Source organism: Nipponia nippon, unplaced genomic scaffold (genome assembly GCF_047370975.1).
Source record: "Nipponia nippon isolate SJK-2023a ecotype South Korea unplaced genomic scaffold, ASM4737097v1 scaffold_3, whole genome shotgun sequence".
NCBI lineage: Eukaryota > Metazoa > Chordata > Aves > Pelecaniformes > Threskiornithidae > Nipponia > Nipponia nippon.
The window spans coordinates 78,722,663-78,745,796 of NW_028262347.1; the positions used below are offsets into that span (position 1 = coordinate 78,722,663).

The window sequence follows — 23,134 nt, forward strand, 5'->3', positions numbered from 1 at the left end:
TTACTGATATGACTTGATCTCTGCCAGTCCGTGTAGCTAAATATTTAGCACCTGCCATCCAGAAGTCCCGGTATCATCGTTTCACTTTTTGAACTTGGTCTCCAAGGTTCTTCGAAATCCATCGTTTTTCTAATTAAAGGGATCTTCTGCACGCAAACACGCCATGATTTTTGGTCCGAGATTCTCGCACCTTTTCAAAGCTAGGAATAAGATGTACAGAGAGCCACAGCATGTCCCGAGTCGGAAGGGACCCGCAAGGACCATCGAGTCCAGCTCCTGCCCCTGATGCTTCCCTTTCACGCAGACTGGCCGGCGGCTCAGTCGCGTCTCTGCCTGCGGAGAGCCTCGGGCGGTTTCAGGGGGTCTGGGGGCCTCCGTCGCACGCAGGCGGCAGGCCGCGGGGGCCCGCGCCGCCTCGCCCAGCGCCACCTCGCTTGCCGGGCGGGGCGCGGACCCGTTCCACCCCGCTGCCCCTCAACCGCTGCACAGGCTTGAGGGAAGCGCTGCGCGGCTTTTCACGCAGATTTTAACGCGGGGCTGGCCCCACGGCATCGGCCGGCCCCCACCCGCCCGGGCGAGGGGTCCCGCCGGCGCCGGGCGGGAACCGTCCTGGGGCGGAATCTTGCTCCTGGGGCGGCTGTTTCCCAGCCGGCGGGGAGAGCCGAGGGGAGGGGAGGGGAGGGGACGGGGCGGCCCCGATGGCGAGGGCGGCGGGCGCCGCGGCGGGCGCCTCGTGCCGGTGGCCCCGCCCTGGCGGAGGGCGGCGGGGGCGGGGCAGAGCGGGGCCGCTCCCGTGAGGCGACGGCGGCGGGGCGACCGGTGTCACCGCTCGGGTCCGCCTCCGGCGCCGCCGCCGCCGCCGCCATCCCCCCCGCCTCCAGAGCCGTCCCCCCGGGGCGGCAAGGCCGAGCTGAACCGGGGCTGCGGTTCCCGGGCAGGGCAGGCGGCAGCAGCAGGGCCTCCGGCGCCGGCGGCGTTGCCGGGGGAGCGGCTCCTCTTCGCTGGCAGGTGAGGGAGGAGCGGTGCCGCCGGGCCGGGGGGCGGTGTGCGGCGGCAGGCTCCCGCCGCGCCCGCTGGCTGCGCCGGTTCAGTGACCGGAGGGAGACGGGGAGCGCACGCCCGCAGGAACCGCTGCCCTGCCCAGCCCGGCGCTCCGGGGCTTTCTCCAGAGAGAACCGGCGGGCACTCGGGGTGGGCAGGGGCGAGAGGCTTTCCTTTGCCCGCCGCTTCCTTTGCGCTGAACGTTTGAGGCTGCTGTCTTGTATTAAACTGCCTGGAAAAATCGCTTGGTTCAGCCAAACCGCTGACTGGACGTTTCAGTCAGTGATAGATCCTTAAATAAAACTTACTGTCTTGAACGGGAAGAAAATATGAAATCAGAATTTGTTCTGCTGAACCCTCCTCGTGTGTGAAGTAAGGACCCAGCTCCCATTCCGCGCTTTGAGGGGTACCTGGATTAGGTTGTAGAGGGGTCCGACGTCCGGGCTGCCGTGAGGAAAGGCGGCTGAAAAGCGACTGCGCAGGCCTTTGGTTAGTCCAGTGTGTCATTGGAAACTAAACCAGACTTGAATGCTGGTGCCCAGGTCCTCTGCTTTCCTAGGTGCCCGCACTGAAGAAGCGTTTATTGCATCTAATAAGAGAATATTCAAGACTAGTCACAATTACTCAGTACTCAACAGGCACGGAGGAAATTGAACTTTATCATTTGCAGCCATTTAGCTGTTAGGGGTTGGCGGTAATTGCTGCCACTTATTTGTACAGCTTCTGCTTCCAAGAAGCAACTTCAAGGGATAAAAGGAAACGATGAGGTCTAAAATGTTGGTACTGACAGCATCCTGTGGTGAGATGCTTGTTTTATTAATTTTGGTAAGTGCCTAATGTAATCATTAAAGCTTTCTTGGGGATTCTTTCCCAAATACTTCACTGGATGGGGTTATAAAATAACAGTCATCTTTTTCAGAATAAATAAGTTGCACTTCATGTGTTGTTTTTGCATTGTGAACTCATAACTTTTTAATAGATAAAGGAATCTTGTTCTTTAGATTTGGAAGTGTTTTGCTCTAGATAGGTTATTGTTCTGAATTTTGAATGTGCCAACGTTCTTCAGATGATAGTGTAGCATCTTTGTAGGATACCGCCAGTGAAGGAAGGGAGCGTGGAGAAAATAAATATTACAACAAGAAAAGATTTTTCCACTTGAAAAGGCATCCTGGGTGCATTTGCAGAAGAGATCTGTGTGTTTTCCTCAGAAATGCTGATGTCCCTGTATCATGGGGGGGGTGTTTTTGGTTTTGGTCTTTTCTTTGGGTTTTTTATTTTTGGTCAGATGATCTCCAAACTTAGGCCTCTTGCTTCCAAATTAGCTTCCAGCATGTGAACCTGAGAGCTGGCAAGTAGCCTTACGAGCCATAGGGTCTGGCAGAATGCTTATTTGGGGGATTAGTGTCTGCAGTCTGCAATCTCCACAACCACAAACTAAGATGTGTTTCAAAGCCAAACAAAAAATATATCCTTATAAAAACAAAACCAAGAATTAATGTAGCGAAACTTGGGGATTTCTGAGTGATGATATTATAGCCAAATCCTCTTGCCAAGATGCAGTCCTTCTTATGGTTTAGACATAAGACAATATAGATGATGCAGAAATAATTTTTTATTTAAAATACTTGCTGAGAAAAAAAATCTTTCATGTTATATGGTCTGGTGGAGTAGCCAGGTGGCTAGCGAAGGGCCTCTCATGATCCTTATGTGCTGCAGAAGTCCGGTTTCCACAAGCTTGGTTGAATCAACTTATTATGAAAAAAATAAATTCAAGAAATGCATTTATTTACTTGAAATGAATTAAGATTTTTGTGGGTATGATAAATTTTATCTCGAATTTAGACACAAGTATGTTTCAGCTGCATGAGTAGCCATATCTCCGTTAGCTTCAAAATGGCCATTGACTGAGCTTAAATGGAGCTGTGATAGGTTTGCACACTCATATGTTGTCAGCTTTGTTTCTGTCGGTGCATTGCTTAACTAGGATGTGACATACAGAGCCTTGATTTTAAAATACTTGATAAGAATAAATAGAAAATGCTAACAGTAATACATCTGGTTTTAATTTTGGCCTTTTTTAAGGTAGAATCATTAAGAATTATTTTACTTTTTGTTTTGCTTAGGGCTCAGAGATGGATTCATCAGAACGATCAACAATTAGAAGTGAGCAGAAATCCAGGTAACTTGTGTTGCAAAGGTTATACAAAACCATCTCTTAATGAAAATCTGAAAACACAGTGGAAGTACATTACTGGAAACTGGATACGAGAACGACATCATGCTTGAAAACTTGAAATGATCCCAGAAACTAGGTTCTCCACTGCCCGAGTGCTTCATACTCAGTTAAGCTGTTCGTGAGGAATGAGTAATATACTTGCTGAGAGAAAACAATTTGTGCTGAATGTAGCAGGAAGGCATGGGAATTATGAGCAACATATTCTTTGTAGGCATCAGCTAGCAACCTTACCTACGTGTTTATTAATTGCTTTGCCTGAGGCCATTTCGAGTTAAACATTACAGCTTTAGCTAGATAGTTTCAGATCATTGTGAAATAAGAGGTGTTAAACATCCATATTACCAGATTAACAGGAATTAAAAATCTGTAAAGGTAGTTTTGAAAGTCAAGGGAATTCTGAGGTTCTGTATTAGTGAAATCCTTGTTTGTATACGGTGATTTCACTGTGTGGTTTAAGTACATTTTCATTTCTTTGCAAAGTAATCATGAAAGCCAGGCTTGCTCGACAGTTTCTTGTGCTGGCTTGGGCAGCGAATACTGACGTAGAACCAAATGTGCCTTTGAGAGTAATCTGTGGTTAGTAACATCTGAATAGTGGGCTAGATGTACCCTTGATCTGAACAAGCACGACTGTTCTCATGTTCATGTATCCTAAAGTAACATCTGAATAGTGGGCTAGATGTACCCTTGATCTGAACAAGCACGACTGTTCTCATGTTCATGTATCCTAAAGTAAGAATAAATGAGAAGAAAAGATACTGCTTTTTCCCAGAAAAACAAGAATTTCTTTGAAATACTGTGACTTGTCCCTTTGAAATAGTTCTACTTACTTTCTGTCAGACATGTATTAAGTAAATTATTGGACAGTCCTTTGACTACTTTTTTCAAGATTTCATTTGAAATGGTGTTTGGCTAGCCCAGTAGACTGAAAATTGGTAATTGTCAGTTTGGATCTCAAACACATTAGCGATTTGAAGTCGTTGCCATTTTTTGGCTTAAATTAATTATGTACAGTTACTCGTCTAAAATGACAGCGAGCCTTGAAGTACATTGTCGGTTTGGGGAAGGCTGTGAACTGCTGCCAATACCATTCTTCTGCGCAGAAATGGAGAACTCGGTTCCTTTTGGCTGGTTAGTATTTTGCACAAGTGGTAATAGTTCATATGGGCTTCTCGAGTCAGTCATGAGATCTTCAGACACGTTAGAAAATGCACTGTAAAAAATGAAGATTTTTGTTTTCTGTTTTCAAGAAAATTCTTAAAAAGTCTAATAAGGAAGCAGCCTCGGGACCTTCTTCTTGTGATTGGAACTGGGGTAAGTGCTGCAGTAGCACCAGGAATCCCAGCGCTGTGCTCCTGGAGAAGCTGCATTGAGGCTGTAATTGAAGCAGCTGAACAACTGGAGGTGCTTCATCCGGGAGATGTTGCTGAATTCCGTAAAAAAGTAATCAAAGATAGAGACCTGCTTGTGGTTGCCCATGATCTCATCAGGAAAATGTCACCAGTGAGTATGTTTATAACTTACATTGATTTCTAACCTTATTATATACTTTTACTTTGTTACCAACAAAAATTCTTTTCAGCTTTCTAAAACTTGAAATTTTTCTGGCAAAAATTGAAAATTTGATGGTAGTCATATACTACACTGTACATTTTGGAGAGGCTAAAAAGTCCTTGATAATCACAGAATCGTTTAGGTTGGAAAAGACCTTTGAGATCATCAAGTCCAACCGTTAACACAGCACTGCCAAGTCCACCACTAAACCACGTACCTAAGCACCACATCTATCTGTTCTTTAAATACCTCCAGGGATGGGGACTCAGCCACTTCCCTGGGCAGCCTGTTCCAGTGCCTGACAAATGTTTCTTGGATATGAAAGCGGAATTTATAGCTCTGCTGGCTAAAACTAGAGATACCCTGAAAATATGGGTAGACCTTGACCCTGCTGATAGCCTTAGATCACACAGACTTAATCACCGCTGCAGCTCGCACTTCACTGAGGACAGGCCATACAGACCCAGTTTCTCAGCCGCTCATCTTAGGTTCCAGAGATTTTCCGATTGTGTTAACAGGTTTGCCAAGTCTTCTAGCTGAAATAATCAGAGTGACATACACACTGCGAAGTTGTAGGGTGTGTTAAGCATTTTGCAGCACGTGGTGAGCTTCTTTACAGGCAAAGTGTAGGTAATAACAGCCTCTCTCTTTTGGGAGGAGTCTGCATGTATGGTTAGGCTTTGTAGCAGATTTAATGATTCATACATTTTTTTCTCAACCAGGAAGAAAAAAAACAAACACCAAACCCATTAATAGACTCTGAATCCAGGGAATGATAATTTTGGTACACCAACTGATTTTCAAAGCAGTAAAAGCATACTGAGAAAGGTGAGGTTTCCATGTAGTTAGGCCAGTAACTATATTGGGCTTATAAACAGACATTTGTTCTGTGTGTAATACAATTTATTGAATAGGAAGCCTGTATATTTTATAGAACCGTTACACGTTCCTGTCAGTCTCAGCAGATACTCTGGGGAAATGCAGCCTATGCTTTTAGGACAGCATACCTTCGTGTTTGTTTAGAAGTGACGAGTGAGGATTTAACTGTATCAAGCCAGTTTTGTTTTATTGCACCTGTATTACAAGCTGTCTTGAGAAAACCAGACTATTGTTTTGAGCTGCATTAAGTGGAGGCAAGAGCACCTGAATAATTTGAGATTGTTTTTGATGGTTTTGTACATTCAGACCTTTATGCTTTGTATACTATGTAAGCCCTCTTCTAAAGACATGATTTGGCATTAAGCAGACAAGTGATGTGGGTTCTCGGTTGGAGGCAGTTACAACGGTACACGTGGTCCTTATGAAGTGTTCATCTTTTTCTTTCTTCAGCGTACTGGGGATACGAAGCCCAACTTCTTCCAAGATTGCTTAATGGAGGTGTTTGATAATTTAGAACAACACATTCAGAATCCTGTTGTTCTGCAATCGATCCTGAGACTCATGGAGAGAGGCACAATGGTTCTGACTACAAACTATGATAATTTACTTGAAATATTTGGTCAGCAACAGGGTAAACCTATGGAATCTTTAGACTTGAAAGACAAGGATAAGGTATGATGAGAGCAGAAAAAATTTTAGACTTATTGTAAGAAAAGGCAGCTCGTAAGCTCCATTGAAAGATTTTTTTTTCCTGTTTAAAGAGTGCCAAGGCTAAAACTTCTTGATTGGTAAAGCACTTCTGTAAGCTAACAGCAGATGCACAGGCATTTATTTTATGTCTCTTTTTATTCTGAATAATCTGGTAACAGTTACCAAAGAGAATTTCAGTGACACGCTTATTAACCAGTTCCCCCCCTGCTCCCTGGAAAAAACCCACAATTTATTTAACTTACGCAAAGTAATTCTTACAATCGTAAATATGATTTCACCTAGCTGGTAGTTAATTTGCTGTTCATATCTTTTCTGTCAATGTTGCTGGAACTTGCTTCTTGGTTGAATGCTTGTTGAGACCAAAAAGCCAGATATCTCCAGTATCGGCAATCACCTCTTTATTATAATTTGAAGTAAGCTGTGTAATTATCAATTAAAATTATCTCTTGCTGCAGAAAAATGCAAAAGAAGTTATTTCTGCTTTAAGTGGTTTTATAAGTAAGTTAGGACAGCTGTGTATTTTTGGAGAATCTCAGTTATTGTAGTGTATTATAGCAAAAGAATGTAACATGCATGATTTGCTTTAGGTTCTTCAGTGGGCAAGAGGCCATATAAAATATGGAGTTCTTCATATTCACGGCTTATATACAGATCCCTGTGGAATGGTGCTAGATCCCTCGGGATATAAAGATGTTACTCAAGATCCTGAAGTCATGGTTCGTATGATCTTTAAAATTTTTACTATGTTTTGCCAAACTGTTTTATTGTAATCACTGCACACATGTTACCTAAGGCTAGGGTTTTGTCAGATCATATAAATTAAATAATTGGAGCCCAGAAGAATGGCCAGCTATGTCGCTTGGGCAATATGCTCTTGTATACTGCTTCTTTGTAGACCACAATCAAACCCCTCAGCTGCACGTCGTAGTTTTAGACTTCTTTGGATTTATCTCATGAAAGAACATTAGCCCCAAAATACTATACACCAGAACAAGGATTCATCACCATCTGATTGCTTGGATTCACTTTTTAGGGGCTTAAGCTGTTATCAGCTCTGGATCCTGGACTTGATGTCGTATCTTCAGCATTTTAAGAAGTCAAACATTTAATCAAGAATATTAATTTTCCTTATTTACAGATTGATCTAACAGGAGCCTAATATTCTGTCATCATGATTCTTTCAAATTAAAATTCCCTTACTGGAAATATTCACATGTGTACTTAATTTTGCATGGTAACTTTGATTTTGAATGTAATTTTTTTTTGTAGAAACAGTGCTTATGAAATGTCAGTTTGCCCTGATCCTAAAACATACGCTTAATTCAGTTCAATATTGATGTCTGCTCTGCTTCTCCTTTTAAGTCTGACGTATTTTGAAAGTTCTTACCTTGGCCTTTTGATTACTGTAGTAAATGTAGCTCTTGTGTGTTTATATTTCTTAACAGGAAGTTCTTCAAAATTTGTATCGAACCAAGTCTTTTTTGTTTTTGGGCTGCGGAGAGACTCTGCGTGATCAGATATTCCAAGCTCTTTTTCTTTATACTGTGAAGAATAAAGTCGATTTAGAACATTATATGTTGGTGCTTAAAGAAAATGAAGACCACTTTTTTAAGCTACAGGCAGATATGCTGCTGCACGGAATAAAAGTAGTGTCCTACGGGGACTGCTTTAAACAATTCCCAGAGTACGTAGAAGATCTGACTGCTCAAATCTGCAAGCAGAGAAGTCCAGGTAACGCATCCTCTTTAATAAGAAAATTTTGAGTAGGTGCGTAGCAGGATGCCGTGTCTGAACAATCAGCAGTCGGTCTGAGGTGTTGACCTCGTGCGCAGCTAGCAGTAGGCCTGTGCAGCATCTTTGCTTATGAATGGCATGCAGTTGGAACACGTGACAAAATTGTAACCAAATTTCTTTCTGTGAGGTCTGTGGATTCTTGCAAATTTAATCTTTAATTCTGAATTTGTCTTTTTGTTAGCATTTGGTTAAGATGTTTACTTTGTGTATATTTTTGGTGTGAACTACTCCCCTATATTGAGTATTACATTATATAAAATATGACATGTCAGTAAAAGAGACTAACAGAATTGAAGGAATTAACTGGTGGGATAAGCTGGTTGAGCCACAATATCTGAGTAAGCGTAGAATGGGAAATTAAGTCCGTACACCCAATAGTGTTTGGCTTAACACAGTTAGGGCTAACGGGGAGAAAACCTGAGTGTGAGGATACTATTTTGTGACAATAGAATAGAAGAGGCTGTGGAATAATACTCCATTTGTGAAAGTGAATGGCATTCTGTAGAGGGTGTTTAATGGTAAAATGGGAAATAACTCGATACCTTTGCTGAAGGTAACAGTTCTGCATTGACAGGGAGCTAAATTTTACTAACTAGGTCCATTCGCCTACTTCCCCCGCCCCGCTCCCTTCCACCCTGTCGTCTTTCAACTCATAAAATTCCTTAGCTGTAACAATGAAGAGCCTTTAATACAAAACCAGGGAAAAACACCACCTGTATGTTGAAGGAAAGAGATTTCTTTAATGTTTTCCAAAGAAGGACAGTTTTACTATTGCTTATCCAGACAACTGAGGAAAATGACTGGAGTAAATGACCTTAGGAAGAATACTGGTTCACAGCTCTTCTATTTATCATGTCAGTGAAACTGTTTTGTCTAAAATTATTCCCAAGTGGTGCATAGCAGGAGCCTTCCCACTGCCCTCCCTAAAAGAAAATTGCAGGTGTATGCCCAGATTTTGTAATGTTTTTTGTAAGTGGATGAATATTACATTTAGACTGGATTAGATTTTTCCTTCCATGAAGGCTAGAGAAAATACTTAGCACAGCGTCTAGGTTTCAGGAAGTTTGTCTGCGGTACCTTAAAAGTAAGTTGGGGTGCAATTTCAGACACTGAACTAGCCTCAGCCTGCTAGTTTGTTCTTTGACATACTGCTGTTGATGGGTGTGATGGACAGACTTTTCATAGTCTGAGCAGTGTTGTGGTGGTGCATTCCCCTCCCCCTTTTCTTCTGGTGCACCTGGCAGAGCATGGGAAGCAAAGCCTGTTGAGTCTGGAGTATCCAATTTATTGCAAAGCAGCCACTGATACCAAAACAGGGCGGGAGATACATTGACCTAAGCTCTAAATGGAAATGACTGCAAGATCAGACTGTAGTGCTCCCCTTTTCGCTCAGTGAATTACTGATTGGCATAATACTTGCAAGAAGAGGGACCTTACTCTGATTTCAAAATCTTCTTGATCTCGTTTACAAGTCAAGATCCCAAACAAAACTATTTTCAAATGTGCCTAACAGCTCTTCACATTACAAAACTGTTAGGTTTCTTTTTTTTCCATGCTTATTTACAAACCCTCTTTTAAAAAAATAGCAGGAGGAGTTTGTTAAAAAGGTTATGTGAAAGAAATGAGAAGTGCAAGCCCTGATCCCAATAGGGGATTTCGGCCACCAGGACATCTGCTGGAAAAGCAGCACAGTGAACTGGAATGAAAGCAGTCCAGGAAACTACTGGAGTGCGTTGAGGACAACTTACAGGTGATGGAGAGCCCGAGCAGGGGAGAGGCACTGCTGGACCTGTTGCTCACTATCAGAGAGGTCAAGATTGGAGGTAGCCTGAGCTGCAGCAATCATGCCCTGGTAGAATTCTCAGCCTACAGGTGAAGTTGCTAAGCTGCTATCCATCATATTTGAAAAGTCATGGCAGACTGGGCTAATTCCCAGTGACTGGAAAAGGGGAAACATAACCTCCATTTTTAAAACGGGGAAAAAAGGGAGACCTGGGGAACTACAGCCTGGTCAGTCTCATCTCTGTGCCCAGCAAGGTCATGGAGCAGATCCTCCTGGAAACTATGCTGAGGCATGTGAAAAACAGAGAGGTGATTGGTGACAGCCAGCATGGCTTCACTAAGGGCAAATCGTGCCTGACAGATTTGGTGGCCTTCTACGATGGGGTTACAGTGTTGGTGGATAAGGGAAGAGCAACTGACGTCATCTACCTGGACTTGTGCAAAGCAGTTGACACTGTCCCGCACAACATCCTTGTCTTTAAATTGGAGAGGCATGGATTTGCCGGATGGACCGCTCGGTGGATAAGGAATTGGCTGGATGGTCGCACCCAAAGAGTTGTGGGCAATGGCTCGATGTCCAGGTGGAGACCAGTGACGAGTGGTGTTCCTCAGGGGTCGGTATTGGGACCAGCACTGTTTAACATCTTTGTCGGTGACACGGACAGTGGGATTGAGTGCACCCTCAGCAAGTTTGCTGACAACGCCAAGCTGTGCGGTGCGGTCGATGCACTGGAAGGAAGGGGTGCCATCCAGAGGGACCTTGACAGGATTGAGAGGTGGGCCCGTGCGAACCTCATGAAGCTCAACAAGGCCAAGAGCAAGGTCCTGCGCATGGGTCGGGGCAATCCCCAAGCACAAATACAGGCTGGGCAGAGAATGGGTTGAGAGCAGCCCTGAGGAGAAGGACTTGGGGGTGTTGGTTGATGAGAAGCTCAACACGACCAGGCAATGTGCGCTTGCAGCCCTGAAAGCCAACCGTATCCTGGGCTGCATCAAAAGATGCGTGGCCAGCAGGTCGAGGGAGGCGATTCTCCCCCTCTACGCCACTCTTGTGAGACCACACCTGGAGTACTGCATTCAGCTCTGGGGCCCCCAACACAAGAAGGACATGGAACCTGTTGGAGCGAGTCCAGAGGAGGGCCATGAAAATTATCAGAGGGCTGGAGCACCTCTCCTACGAAGACGGGCTGAAAGAGTTGGGATGTTCAGCCTGGAGAAGAGAAGTCTCTGGGGAGACCTTATAGCAGCCTTCTAGTACCTGAAGGGGGTCTACGAGAAAGCTGGAGAGGGACATTTTACAAGGGCACGTAGTGATAGGACGAGGGATGATGGCTTTAAACTGAAAGAGAGTAGATTTAGATTAGACATTAGGAAGAAATTCTTCACTATGGGGGTGGTGAGGCACTGGAGCAGGTTGCCCAGAGAAGCTGTGGCTGCCCCATCCCTGGAAGCATTCAAGGCCAGGCTGGATGGGGCTTTGAGTAACCTGGTCTAGTGAAGGTGTCCCTGCCCATGGCAGGGGGGTTGGAACCAGATGATCTTTAAGGTCCCTTCCAACCCAAACCATTCTATGATTCTAAATACAACCTTGCTGGTTTGGGATGTTGCATAAAAGCATAAAAACTTTTTGGATGCTAACTTGTGCTGTTGCTGTCTCTTACACTTCTCTAGATGCTGATCAAGTGGACAGCACCACACTGTTGGGTAAGTAATGTTCTTATTTCCACAGAAAGTTCCAAAATCTATCAGAGAGATAAAAATAAGTCTCTTATTTACAAAGTAATTAAATGATATTGTGCAGATCCGATTTAGCTGTGAAAGCCTGCTTAACAGATTCTCTTTTTATCCTCTTATTTTCTTTCTACATATTAGCAGATAACTGCTGGCTTTCAGCTGTCAATAAAATGACAAATGATAGAATGGAAAAGCTCCAGAAAATGTACATAAAAAATTATTAATGCTGATCAGAGTATTCTAAGATCCATGAGGTTTTGGCTTAAATTTCCAAACATATGTTTGGCTATTTTGAATGCCTTCCTTAAGAAGGTATAGAAGAGTGAATCTCAAGCTTAAGCATGTAGTTCTGAAGGTGACTTTTTGGCTAAGCATTGTTTAGGTATCTTTGTGATACTTCTGTGAATAAGCAGAGCAATCGCAGAATCATAGAATGCTTTGGGTTGGAAGGGACCTTAAAGATCATCTGGTTCCAATCCCCCTGCCATGGGCAGAGACACCTTCACTAGACCAGGTTGCTCAAAGCCTCATAATACATTCCAAGTTATGGTATAAAACAGCAAAACTTCCCTTTGAAACAACACTTCAACTCCAAAAGATTATACTTCTAAGATACTAGTGCTGCTGCAAATAAAATTGTATAAAAGTTATCATTTCATTATTGCATATAAGGAAGGGTCTTTGGCATTGCAGGAGATTAAAACCCCCCACTTTTTCACAATCAAAGAATATACAAGGTCCAAGATACTTGTGGGCAGGTGTAAAGTCAGAGATTACTTTTGTAATTCCAACTAGATTTTAAGCTTATCTGTCTTTCAGATGAGTTCATAAATCCCTTTTTCAGTGAAGTGAAATTAGGCATCAGTGGAGAAAAAAACAAAAACTTGAGCACAATTTATTCCAGTTCCCCTTAACATGAAGCTCCTTTACTAACTTACTAGCACCCTCCTTACAAGTAATTTTAGCACCCATTTACTTGTATTTTGGAATACATAGCAAGAAAAAAAAAAAGAGAGAATTGTTCCTTAACACAGACTTGTATAATACCCCGCAAAAAAATATGCCTAGAGGTTTAAGTGATGGATGTCCTCATTTTGAAGGAATTTCCCTTCCAGTAGTTTTTACTGTCCAGCTATGCTGTTCATACTTTCAACAGTAGCTCACACCAAGAATTTTTTTCCTCTCAATAAGGGATCCAAACTTTTTAAAGAAGCTTCTCACCTGTGAACTCCGCGGGCATTATCACACAAAATCAAGAATTATTTTCTTCAAAAGGCAGCTGTGCAATTAGCTGCTTCCTGTTTTACTATGTTAGTACCAGAGCTCAGTGTTGGGGAAGAACTCAAGATCACTGAACTAGTGCAGACTTTCAGTAGGGTTAGTGTTGTAATTGAGAATCCAAAGACAATAACCTCAGCGGACCAGTACTGTGTTTACTGTAATATTTGGTGCTTGTAATAAAAACATACAGAGGACACATAACGTAGCAACATTAAAATACTTTCCCCCGCCCCCTCCACAGGAACTTCATGTGTGGACTGTGCTAAAAGGAAGTTAGAAGAAAATGGCACTGACTCTCCCAAGAGAATCAAGCAGTCAGATAATGGTATACCCACTATGTAATTAAAAAAAAAAAAACAAAAACCCAAGACCCAACCCAGAAGCTTTTTAACAGTAGGTGTTTTACATCTGCTGCATGGAAAGTTTTGAACTGACTATTTCCATGGTTTTAAGTGGAGTAAAAATTGTGTATCTTAGCCTTTTCTTTTCTAGGGCTGTAAACGTGTAATGTATGTAAAGCTTGAGAGTCATACTAGTCACTGTGCAGTGACTAAAACTGTATCTGCAGCGTCATTTAGAAGCAGGTGCAAGTTTTCTCTACCTGTGCTTGAAGCCAGTTGGACCAAGCTCTTACCAAGGGGAAGCCACAACAGAGGTAATGTTTGAATCTGTCAAAAATGACTTTTGGCATACCTGTTAGTTGCCTTTTAAAATGAAGAGTTTTCTGTTCTTTTCTCTCAGCTGAACTGCCGTTTGGCTGCTGGAGGTTGACCTCTTCAGGGGTCTGTCAGCCCAAGGCTGCTTGCAAGCATCAGATTCAGATCCCGAAGCTGTTAGGAACAGGAATTGTTGTTTCACATTTATAGAACCTGCATCATGATAACCTGCCTATTTTACACTTTTAGCATGGGTATTTGTTTTCATTTGTCAGTCTGTTAAGGCACGAGATCACATGGGGAGAAATGGACGTAATAGTAACGTATCAGGAAGGACATACCGTGTGTACATGGGGGCTTACTGACGTATTTGCAGTGTATTTCTACGGAAATATTTGAAATATTGTTGTTTAAATTACAGAGTATGCTGCCAGTTATCTCAGAAAGCAGATAATGGATAGTCTTAACGCAGCAGAATTAAAAGCAGTTAGTGTCTAATTATGTATCTGTAGACAATTTCTAGTGTATAAGTTTGACTTCAATTGAACTACTCAAATGATTAAGGTTAGGCACTACATTAACTGTTTTTTTTCTGAGGTGCTGTTACTTCACCTACCACTGAATTGTCTCAGCACTGAACTGACGTAATTACTCATCCAGCTGTGAACACTGGTAATCTGCAATTTTCTAGTCAGCGGCCTCTCACCTGAATGTCTGCCGGAGAGCACGTTCGGGATGATTCTTTGTTCTGATACTGGCACATTTGTATCTGGCAGTCCTGGAGGCCTGCTTCAGTCAGGTTTCTCTGCTTATGTTCCCTGTGGATTTGATCTGTTGTGCCTTCTGAGATCCCATTGCACTCGAATGAGGTTTTACAGGGAGAGGAAGTGATGGGTCTGTCAGGTGACCTTTCTGTCTGAACTGCGGTATGGCAACTCTTTACTCCTGTGTCACAAAACCGATTTCTGCTTGTTCTCTAGTATGTATGCGTGCAAAATGAAAAGCTTAAAAGTGAGGTGCATGCTTCTTTCTAGACTAATAACTACTGAGATGGGTCGAGTTTTTGTGGTGTGGAAGTCTCTGTCCCTGTTCTGAAGTAGGTAAAGATCTGAAGACATTTTACCTAGAAAAGCAATCTGAAACAATGCATGCACACTGACTCTTGTCTCTCCTACGTCAGAAGAAAACACCCAGTCGTCTTTCAGGATTGACAGTCTGGAAACCATACTTGGGTTTTAGTATACGATATAATTGCTAAGGACCTCAAGTATCAGTTCTCAAGGTTTCCGCTGTGTTTTTTAAAAGGTAAAAAGCAAAACCAATCTGAAGATAGACCATACTGATCCTCTCCCTCTGAGAGATGCATTTATGCATACATCACTTCTGAAAATTAAGTCTTTCAGCATTGCATGTAGCACTATCTGTAAGACTCTAACCTCTAAAGTTTGCTTCTCTAGTCAGCATGAATTGGCTCTTTGAAAAGTGATCAGTCATGCTGATGTATCAGCTTAGCACACTTACATTGTTGCTTCAAGCTGCAGCAAAATCAGTCAGATGAGCTGAGCTATTTATGACCCTGATTACTGTAATCGTTTAAGCCCAATCCTAAAGTCAGGTAACTCCTTATCTTGTGCCTGAAGTCAGATCCACGTTAGGAAATCACGTCCCCTCCCTTTGGTAAGGGTCAACTTAACACCTAGCATTGGTGATTCTTCCACTTTGTAGACACTGCTGAACTGCGACTTGAACAGCCGCCTCCCTGACTCAAGTGCCATTTACTTGTATCCTGAAAATAACCCCTTATTTAACTCATCTGCTTTTAATTTCTAACATATACAATCCGAAGGGAGAAATGCCTAGTTTTGGTTTTGTTTCCCCTTCCCCCATCAAAGAATGTGTTTTAGTCATCTTAGGGATGGGAGTGCCTTGCAGCTACCTCAGGGTTTAAAATACTGTCAAAAGGGACAGAACCTGAAACTTGTCTGTTCCATTTATCTGTTAAGTGAGAGAGTAACTTAAAGCCCTGTTCAAATTACTACCTGTGTATTGTGAAAGAATTAACCATACAAACTGGCATGTTAAATGGTATTTGCTGATTCTACCATAGATGGCTCATTTTCTACTTAATTCATAATTTCTTTTTAAAGGGGAGTAAGACACTTACTGAAAACCAACTTGTTGACCGTTTTGCTCAAGCTGTGTAATGAACGTGGTTGATAGGACATGTCTGATGATGGCATACACTCTTTTAATAAAATATTTAAAGCCAAATAGACCATTCTTGTGTAGTAGCCAAACCATGTAGTTTTCACGATTCTTCAGACTGTTCAATTCTTTACTGTATTTTTCTATTTCAACCAACAGTTCCCAGCAAGTGGTTAAAAACACACAAACCAAAACAGACCTTCTGTATTTACAATATACAGACTGAAGTGGGTCAAAGATCTTTGAAAATCACTAGAGGCCGCTTTTCTATTCATCCTTCACACTACTAGAAGTATTTCCACATCTGTCAATGGATTCTGAATTAAGGGACTGAGGCTAACTTATGACTCGCACTCAGAGTAAATAATTTTATTAAATGAAGTGTGGCAGCAACGTAAGTATTTGATAAACATCTGTCTACAGTGTAAGTAAGTGGACACAGTTAGGTTGTTGAAGTGTTCCCATAGGAACACATTATCTGCTGCTCACATGTCATTCCTTCCTTATGCAGTAACCCCACATGTCCAGACATCATCAGCTGTGTGCAGCAAGCACAGTATTAGCAACACATTACAAGGCAGACTTGTATAAGCAGCATGGTGGACAAAAGGAAGCTAGTGTATGAACATAAGAAGATATAATTATTATTAATAACCATAAACCGAATAAAGCTCTTCAGCATATGCTGAGGTGAAACATAAGCCAGATGAAGTGATTCAAGCTCTCTCAAAGAGTGTTCTGTAACCATCTTCATTAACTTTGCTTCTTAGATGAAACATGGCCATCAAAATAAACTTTACTGGCACAGGTAGGTAATAACCAACCTCAACTGCAAACCAATATACTTTTTTTTTTTCCCTAAGGCTGCTACCTGTGTGGCATCTGACTCACACCCATTTTATTCTTTCCACTTTTGTGTGGGGTAGAATGCCTCAAAGGTGAAATTCTTCCAGGTTACACCTATAGCAATATATCGTGAGCTTTTGTAAAGTTAACTAACATTTTCATAAGGTTGCAGTGGAAGACTGAAGTCTTACCGGGTGTCACAAAAGTCACATAAGATCATGGGCAGATTCCAATATCTTGTTTTAAAAAACAGGAAATAATCCTGTCTGAAAGCAAACAGATGCAGATGCAACACAAAAGAATGAGAATCTTGACCAGTGGTAGCACGTATCTAAACCATGCGTTGGAGATACGGCTGAATACATTGCTTTTCGTAAGAAAAGCAAGAGGCTTATTCTTTGTAATAGTGTGCTTATGTGAACCTGTAATCCTTCATCTTAAGGCAAAAAAACCCTCCCAAAGCATTTGAAGAGAAAGCTCTGCATACCAGAATGTACAGGCTTCAATAACAACTTCCAGCTATCTCTTACTTGTTAACAAAACTCTATCAATGAATAAGTTACTTCCTTCAATATTTTAGAAAACTGCTTCATTTGAACAGTAAACATTTCTCTATCAACCTCTAATAGCCACATTCAAACTTTTGAACAGTCAGCTGTAAATGCAGTTCTTGCTGTTGTCACCTGGCCCTGAAATCATCCATACTTTATTCTGAAACAGAACTGCGTTTGTGCTGCTCTGTTCTTTCCTGGTCCTCCATGTCTGGATACTCCGTAAGATCCAAAGTCAGTACTCGACTGAACATAAAGTCATCACGCTGAGAAGAGGAAGGATCATACAGTTCAAAACATTTCTGTTACTTGAAATAAGCATTTCATAAATGACTATGAGATACAATAATGAGCTTGAGTTACCAAAATGATCTTTTCATCAAGCCAGTACCCGCACTTATTTCTGAGCACAAAGTAGTTCAAATCCAGCAACACAATTATGTACATGATTCACTGCAGTAACACTTAAGGTGTAAATCAGTACTTCAACAAAAACCAGCGTGTATTATTTAACAAAATTTGGTAATAATTAATTGTTACCTCTGGACACACTCCAATCAATGCGTCTGCTTTGGAATAAAACTCTTCCTTTAGAGAAATAACTATCATTTGAAACTGTTCATGTGCCTGTTCTCTAATGAAACTTGATACCTTTGGAAAAAAGCCAAATATTTCAATAAGTTAGTTCTGGCAGACTGAAACCATGCTGTAATTAGGGAATGATGAGGAAAGAACTGAACTACATTAGCTGCAGAATTCAGTAATTCAGTTATGAAATAAGCAGGATAAAATGAGAAATGAAATGGTCTTAAGACAGATACTTTGCATGTTCTTAAGACAAGCCCTCAGATTTGGTGCTTTTCGAAAATGCATAAGAAAATAACCATTCACTCCAATGAATAACGTTATAGAAAAAGGCCTGTGCCACTGAAAAATATTTTACTTAATGTAATTACAAAGGAAGGTGGAAATTCCTGAATAAGGCAAAAAAGTGTGAAAAGGTTGTTACTGGCTGTATACTAAGGTCTTAAATATGTATTCGTTTGCTGCAGACAGTGACATTTTTTCAATGCTCTGCAAAATAAAGGTACAAATATTAAGTTATAAATTGGTGACTGAATAAGGCAGTATCCCACAATATAAATTAAATGCTGAATAAAGGAAAACCAGTACATTTTTAATTAGACTTTTGTCTGCACAGTTATAGCTATGTGATATGGAAGGCATTTTTTTTAATGGCAGAACTGCCTTTAGTGAGTTACAAAATTCACATTCATTTTACAGTATAATTACAAGTAAATTACTGGAGATCTCCTTTAGTAAATCCTTAAACTGAAAGAATGGAAGGAAAAAGACTTAGTTCTAAGCATAAAATCTGGATACCAGTTGAGTATTAGCAACATATAATCTTCCATACATCATGCAATATTTCATTCCTCCGTCAGAAGGTTTTGGTGCTTTCCAATAACAACTGCATCTTACAGATAAGGAAAGAGATATGAAAGAACCTGGGAGCAGGGAAGCATTAAGTGAATTATACTTGCAGATCACTGCAATTTTGCTTTTGCTCATTCTGCAATTTAAGACACTTTTCACACCTGCTTAAAGAGTAATCTAACTCTCCTTATAACAATACCTAGACAAATGAAGCCAATTAAAGGAATTTTCTAGGAAACCACTATTCTGTCACCTTCTTCCTGTATTACATGGGCAGCATATATATCACAGCCTGTATCACAGGTTGCCTGCTTCATGTTGATTCTGTGAAGAGAGCAGCCCCTTTAGTAATCCTGCCCCAACCCCTCCGCGCTGCATCTCGGTATGGGAGCAGCAGGCAGGGAAAGGACCGCAGAAGGGCAGGAAGCCAAAGGGGACCTTCTAGAGAGGGGCCACAGAGCCGGGATGCCCCAGCCTCACGGGAGGCGGGCAGCTCTAGCCACGGAGGTTGCAAAACAGGTATAAGCCCCATTCCACTTCGAAGCAGGAAGCTCAGCATAACTTCCCAGTCAGATGAGGTGGGCCCCAAGGACTCAACTGAAGGCTTAATGTAGACTACTAAGGCAATTTCAGGGTTAACGCTAATGTGTAACATAATCCAAGTTTAACAGCTCTTTGGCCATAAAGTGGTATTTACGGATGTTATTTCTATAAATATACATTAGACCAGAACTTAAAATACCTAAAAGTTTCTGCATTAGTGTTCTTTATTTTCTTGAATATACATCTTAAAACCACACATTATTGTTGCTGATGCGTCAAACGAAATACGACACTTTCAAACTGTAAAAATACTACCCATTGAAGGTTATAAGCCTAGGAACCACTTGGAACGACTTAATATGACCATCTTTCGTGGGCCACAAATGTGATTTTTATCTGAAGAAAAGTAAACCAGGTTTGAAATATGTCTGAATTGAGAAGCCCAGCTGCATAAAAGAAAAATCAGCCATTCTTTGTTTATAGTGTTCTGAAGAAGAATGGTGCTTAGCATATTCTTAGGTATAAAGTAGACATCTCTTCTGCCAGAGGTGTCAGAATGAGCCTACTCAGGCAAACTGCAGCAAAGTGCCTCATTACTGTGCCTCTCATCAGCTGTGCTAATGCACCATTTGTAGTCTCTATGGAAAGTTGATAACATACTAGAAATCGTGAACTTCAAGGAATGTGTGCGTAACTGATGACTGGTGCGTCTATAACTGCAACAGGAACTTATGTGGATAAACTGAAGTCATCCGGGTAATGACTGCAATTTTGTTAGGCGTGATCTGGGAACCCTGCCCAGCTCCAGACAGAACCATGGAGAATTTTACGTTTGCATCCAAAAGACCACCTCAGAAGTCTGCAGGGCTAGGAAGTACTCATCACCTAATACACTGCAGCTTTGATGAAAGGCAAAAAGGTGAAATTTAGCATTAAGTAGTATAATAGCAGACAAGAAAGACAGTAAAGGAAACCTTGCAGGCAGCCTGCGTAACTCTAAGTCATCAGCCATGATATATTTAACTCCAGAATTAAGAATAACATCCAGAAAGCACAACACTGGTATTTAACTAGAATCCATGATCTTCAACTGTTATGGCAACTCATGGTGGTCCTGAGTGAAAGAATAGTAACTAGAAAAGTATCCTGTTAAAAAGCTTAGATCACAGAGGTGTTTTGTGATCACTTGATGTGTAACCTTGTTTCTAATCATGTCATTGAGAGCCAAACCCTAAAGCTTGCTTAGTTATTTTCCTTACAGACTCATTACGTCTCATCTGGTGTTGCTGAAACACACTGGACCGAGTTAAAACAAACTCCGGGCACATCATCTGCTTGGAAGTAGTGGATGATAGGTATCCCTCACAGACTTGTATCCTAAGGAATGTTTAAGGAACTCTGGTTCAGGAAAACACTTCTCACAATGCTACGTGGAGTCAGTAATCTCCGAGAAGGAATGTGGAGTCAGTGATCTCCGAGAAGGAATGTGGAGTCACTGATCTCCGAGAAGGAATGTGGAGTCACTGATCTCCGAGAAGGAATTCTGTCTGGCAGGCACAAGTAGTGGAGCTTCCCCAGCTGTCTACTATAGAGGTACCCTCCAAGCAAACTCTGGTGTACTTGGCACATCACAGTTAACTCCATTAGGAAAGGGAAAAAAAAAAAAAAAGAAAAAGAAAAAAAAAAGAAAAAAAACTACAGCTTGATCTTACTTTATGTGGAAAGGAATGTTTCCATAGAATAAAATCCAGGCACTTGTGGAGATCTTTTTGATTCCTCTCCTACATACAATCTCCTTGTATTGAGTCTCCTCCCAGAGGCTGACATTTACAGTTGGCAATCTTTACTGTTTGTATTCTATCATAAGTTTTTGTTACAGTTAACAATGATTAGTAAAAAGGGAAAAAGAAATTGAGAGGAAGACAGGAAGCTATTTTAATCAAGCAAGAATTCATGTGACAAAAACAATGGGAGTAATAGCCCTTAACTGGTGTTAATATAAAAATATTTAGTAGGCCAATTATATAAAATAAATACGCCAGTGATAGAATGACTTGATTTTCAACATGCAGATACACACTCCTTTCTGCTTCTTAGAAGTAAGGGAACTCAAAGGCCTTAAAAATTCCAACCAACCCAACCCAACCACCAATTCACAAGTGACCTTCATGTCAGATTGTACCACACGTGGTCATGCGGTGTACCTTCACACTCCTGACCTATTTTTCTCAACTTCGCAGTTTGGGGACTGATTAAAACAGTTCCCAGATTTAAACGTAGCCCTAGTCTAACATCTCATACAAGCATTATTTCAGTCCTAAACCCGATATATTTTAAAACAGGTTAAGACAGTGTAATCCATCCCTTTATCCCAACAACCTGTAATGAAACGTCGCCATCCTTCTACAAAAGATATCATTATATTGTCGATAAAAGGATAAGGTGAAAGGAACCAACTTACTTTATCAATGTTTGTGTTATCCAGGGCAGCATCTATCTCATCTAAAATAAAAAAAGGTGCTGGCCGAAAACTGTGGAAGACAAGACAGTATCTTCCATTTAGATGCAAAAATGTTAACATTCTAATTACTTTAGAGATTCACTTACTCCATCATAAGATTTTTATAAGAAGTAATGACAGGTAAAGAATAAGGACTTTAGTAATGTTTAAATACTCTATTAGCAGATTTTTTTAACATGTTTATAAGTGTAACATTGTCTATCTTCCTGCCACTTACTCAGCCACATACTTGGATAATACCATAACATTTCTTTTACCTGTGTATAGCGAACACAAGAGCCAGAGCTGCCACAGATTTTTCACCTCCTGACAAACAGTCCATTGGCATAAAGCGTTTTCCCGGAGCCACGCAGTTAAAGCCAATGCCTTCCAGATAAGGCTCCTCAGGATTTTCAGGACTAAGGAATGCCTGGAAACGCATGCATTTCATTATTAGGAGTGACATTTATAAAATTATTAAGATGGATATTTTTTAGGTTTAAATACTGACTGAGTTAGTGTTGAAACTGGTAAGTTAGCTTCATTTGTAGGAAACACCTGTTCATCTATACTGAAGAGCAGCACTATAAAGTTTCCCAGTGAATATGCCTTTGTTAATGAGTCAGGAGGCTAATTAACTAAACCATTTTGGAAACAGCTCCAAATGTTTGTTATTTACAAAGTTTCAACTACTAAATAAACTTGATTTTATCACCTTTTATGTAATTGCTTTAATTTTTTTTTTTAATAATATTTTAGACTTAAAAAGCAGTTTTTTGTTTGGAAGTAAATATACTTCTAAATTACACTTTTTTGTGAAAGGTCAGTTTTACAAAATCTAGCTTTGAGATGGAGAAAGATTTTAATATAGGTAGGCTTCCTCTGTACTCTGTATCCTGGTTCCCAGGTCCAAAATTTAAAAGTATTATTTTAAAAGAACGGCCATTTTACCAAACCATTAAAAAGTATGATGGATAAGCTAATTGCTACATGGCTTATTTTTCCCATTAAATAGAAGAGACAATAAAAAAAATACAGATTCTTCCCCTCTGCACAAGTGGGTAGATAGAAGAAAAATTTCCATAGTTGACACTCATCTAAAATGGCTCCTCTTGGATCATAGATAACAGTGGAAGAAAACCAAACCAAAACACAACACTACATGTACTTTGATTTAAAATTATTTCTGTGGTAAGTAGTCCTGGAAGTATGATACAGTGCTTGTAGTATCTTTGTTTTGTTGGAGGTATGCTTATTTTCCTCTTTTTCTCTGCTGAGAGAATGCCTGTCTTTGTTATTACAATACTCTTCAGGCTGTAAACATGTCAAATATCTTGCAATGCAACTCCCAGTTCTACGCCACTGCATATATCTACACAAGAGG

The 23,134-nt window shown here is 41.1% G+C and overlaps 2 protein-coding genes across 5 annotated transcripts in view; one reads left to right on the plus strand and one right to left on the minus strand.

Annotated features, from left to right (window-relative positions):
* The first annotated feature begins 730 nt into the window (after positions 1-730).
* SIRAL2 (SIR2 antiphage like 2) lies at positions 731-22,220 on the plus strand. Of its 4 annotated transcripts, none has more exons than XM_087766880.1 (9): positions 731-1,008; positions 3,165-3,220; positions 4,528-4,780; positions 6,161-6,382; positions 7,009-7,137; positions 7,867-8,152; positions 11,669-11,701; positions 13,581-13,667; positions 13,754-14,484. In XM_087766880.1, the coding sequence occupies exons 2-9, from the start codon at positions 3,174-3,176 to the stop codon at positions 13,876-13,878; spliced, it is 1,182 nt and encodes a 393-aa protein (XP_087623006.1). In that variant the 5' UTR covers positions 731-1,008; positions 3,165-3,173; the 3' UTR covers positions 13,879-14,484. The 4 variants fall into 4 exon arrangements, 3 of the variants coding, with proteins under 3 accessions (XP_087623006.1, XP_087623007.1, XP_087623005.1); XM_087766881.1 differs by lacking the exon at positions 13,581-13,667 and adding an exon at positions 13,254-13,337 and having other exon boundaries at positions 732-1,008; positions 14,360-15,939; XR_015706704.1 differs by having other exon boundaries at positions 877-1,008; positions 13,254-13,667; positions 13,754-13,783.
* The window catches only part of SMC1B (structural maintenance of chromosomes 1B), a 40,724-nt gene continuing 34,764 nt past the window's right edge, over positions 17,175-23,134 (minus strand). Inside the window, exons 22-25 of the mRNA XM_087766878.1 lie at positions 22,029-22,180; positions 21,712-21,781; positions 17,811-17,921; positions 17,175-17,536 (exon numbers count right to left, since the gene is read on the minus strand). Of these exons, the coding sequence (XP_087623004.1) occupies positions 17,426-17,536; positions 17,811-17,921; positions 21,712-21,781; positions 22,029-22,180 (444 nt within the window). The 3' untranslated portion in view covers positions 17,175-17,425. The remainder of the gene's footprint in view (positions 17,537-17,810; positions 17,922-21,711; positions 21,782-22,028; positions 22,181-23,134) is intronic.

Coding starts and splice junctions, on each gene's coding strand:
- SIRAL2 (XM_087766881.1), top strand. CDS start 3,174: ATGGATTCATCAGAACGATCAACAATTAGAAGTGAGCAGAAATCCAG. Junction 7,138..7,866: donor CTCAAGATCCTGAAGTCATG/GTTCGTATGATC, acceptor ATTTCTTAACAG/GAAGTTCTTCAAAATTTGTA. Junction 13,338..14,359: donor AATCAAGCAGTCAGATAATG/GTATACCCACTA, acceptor GCAATTTTCTAG/TCAGCGGCCTCTCACCTGAA.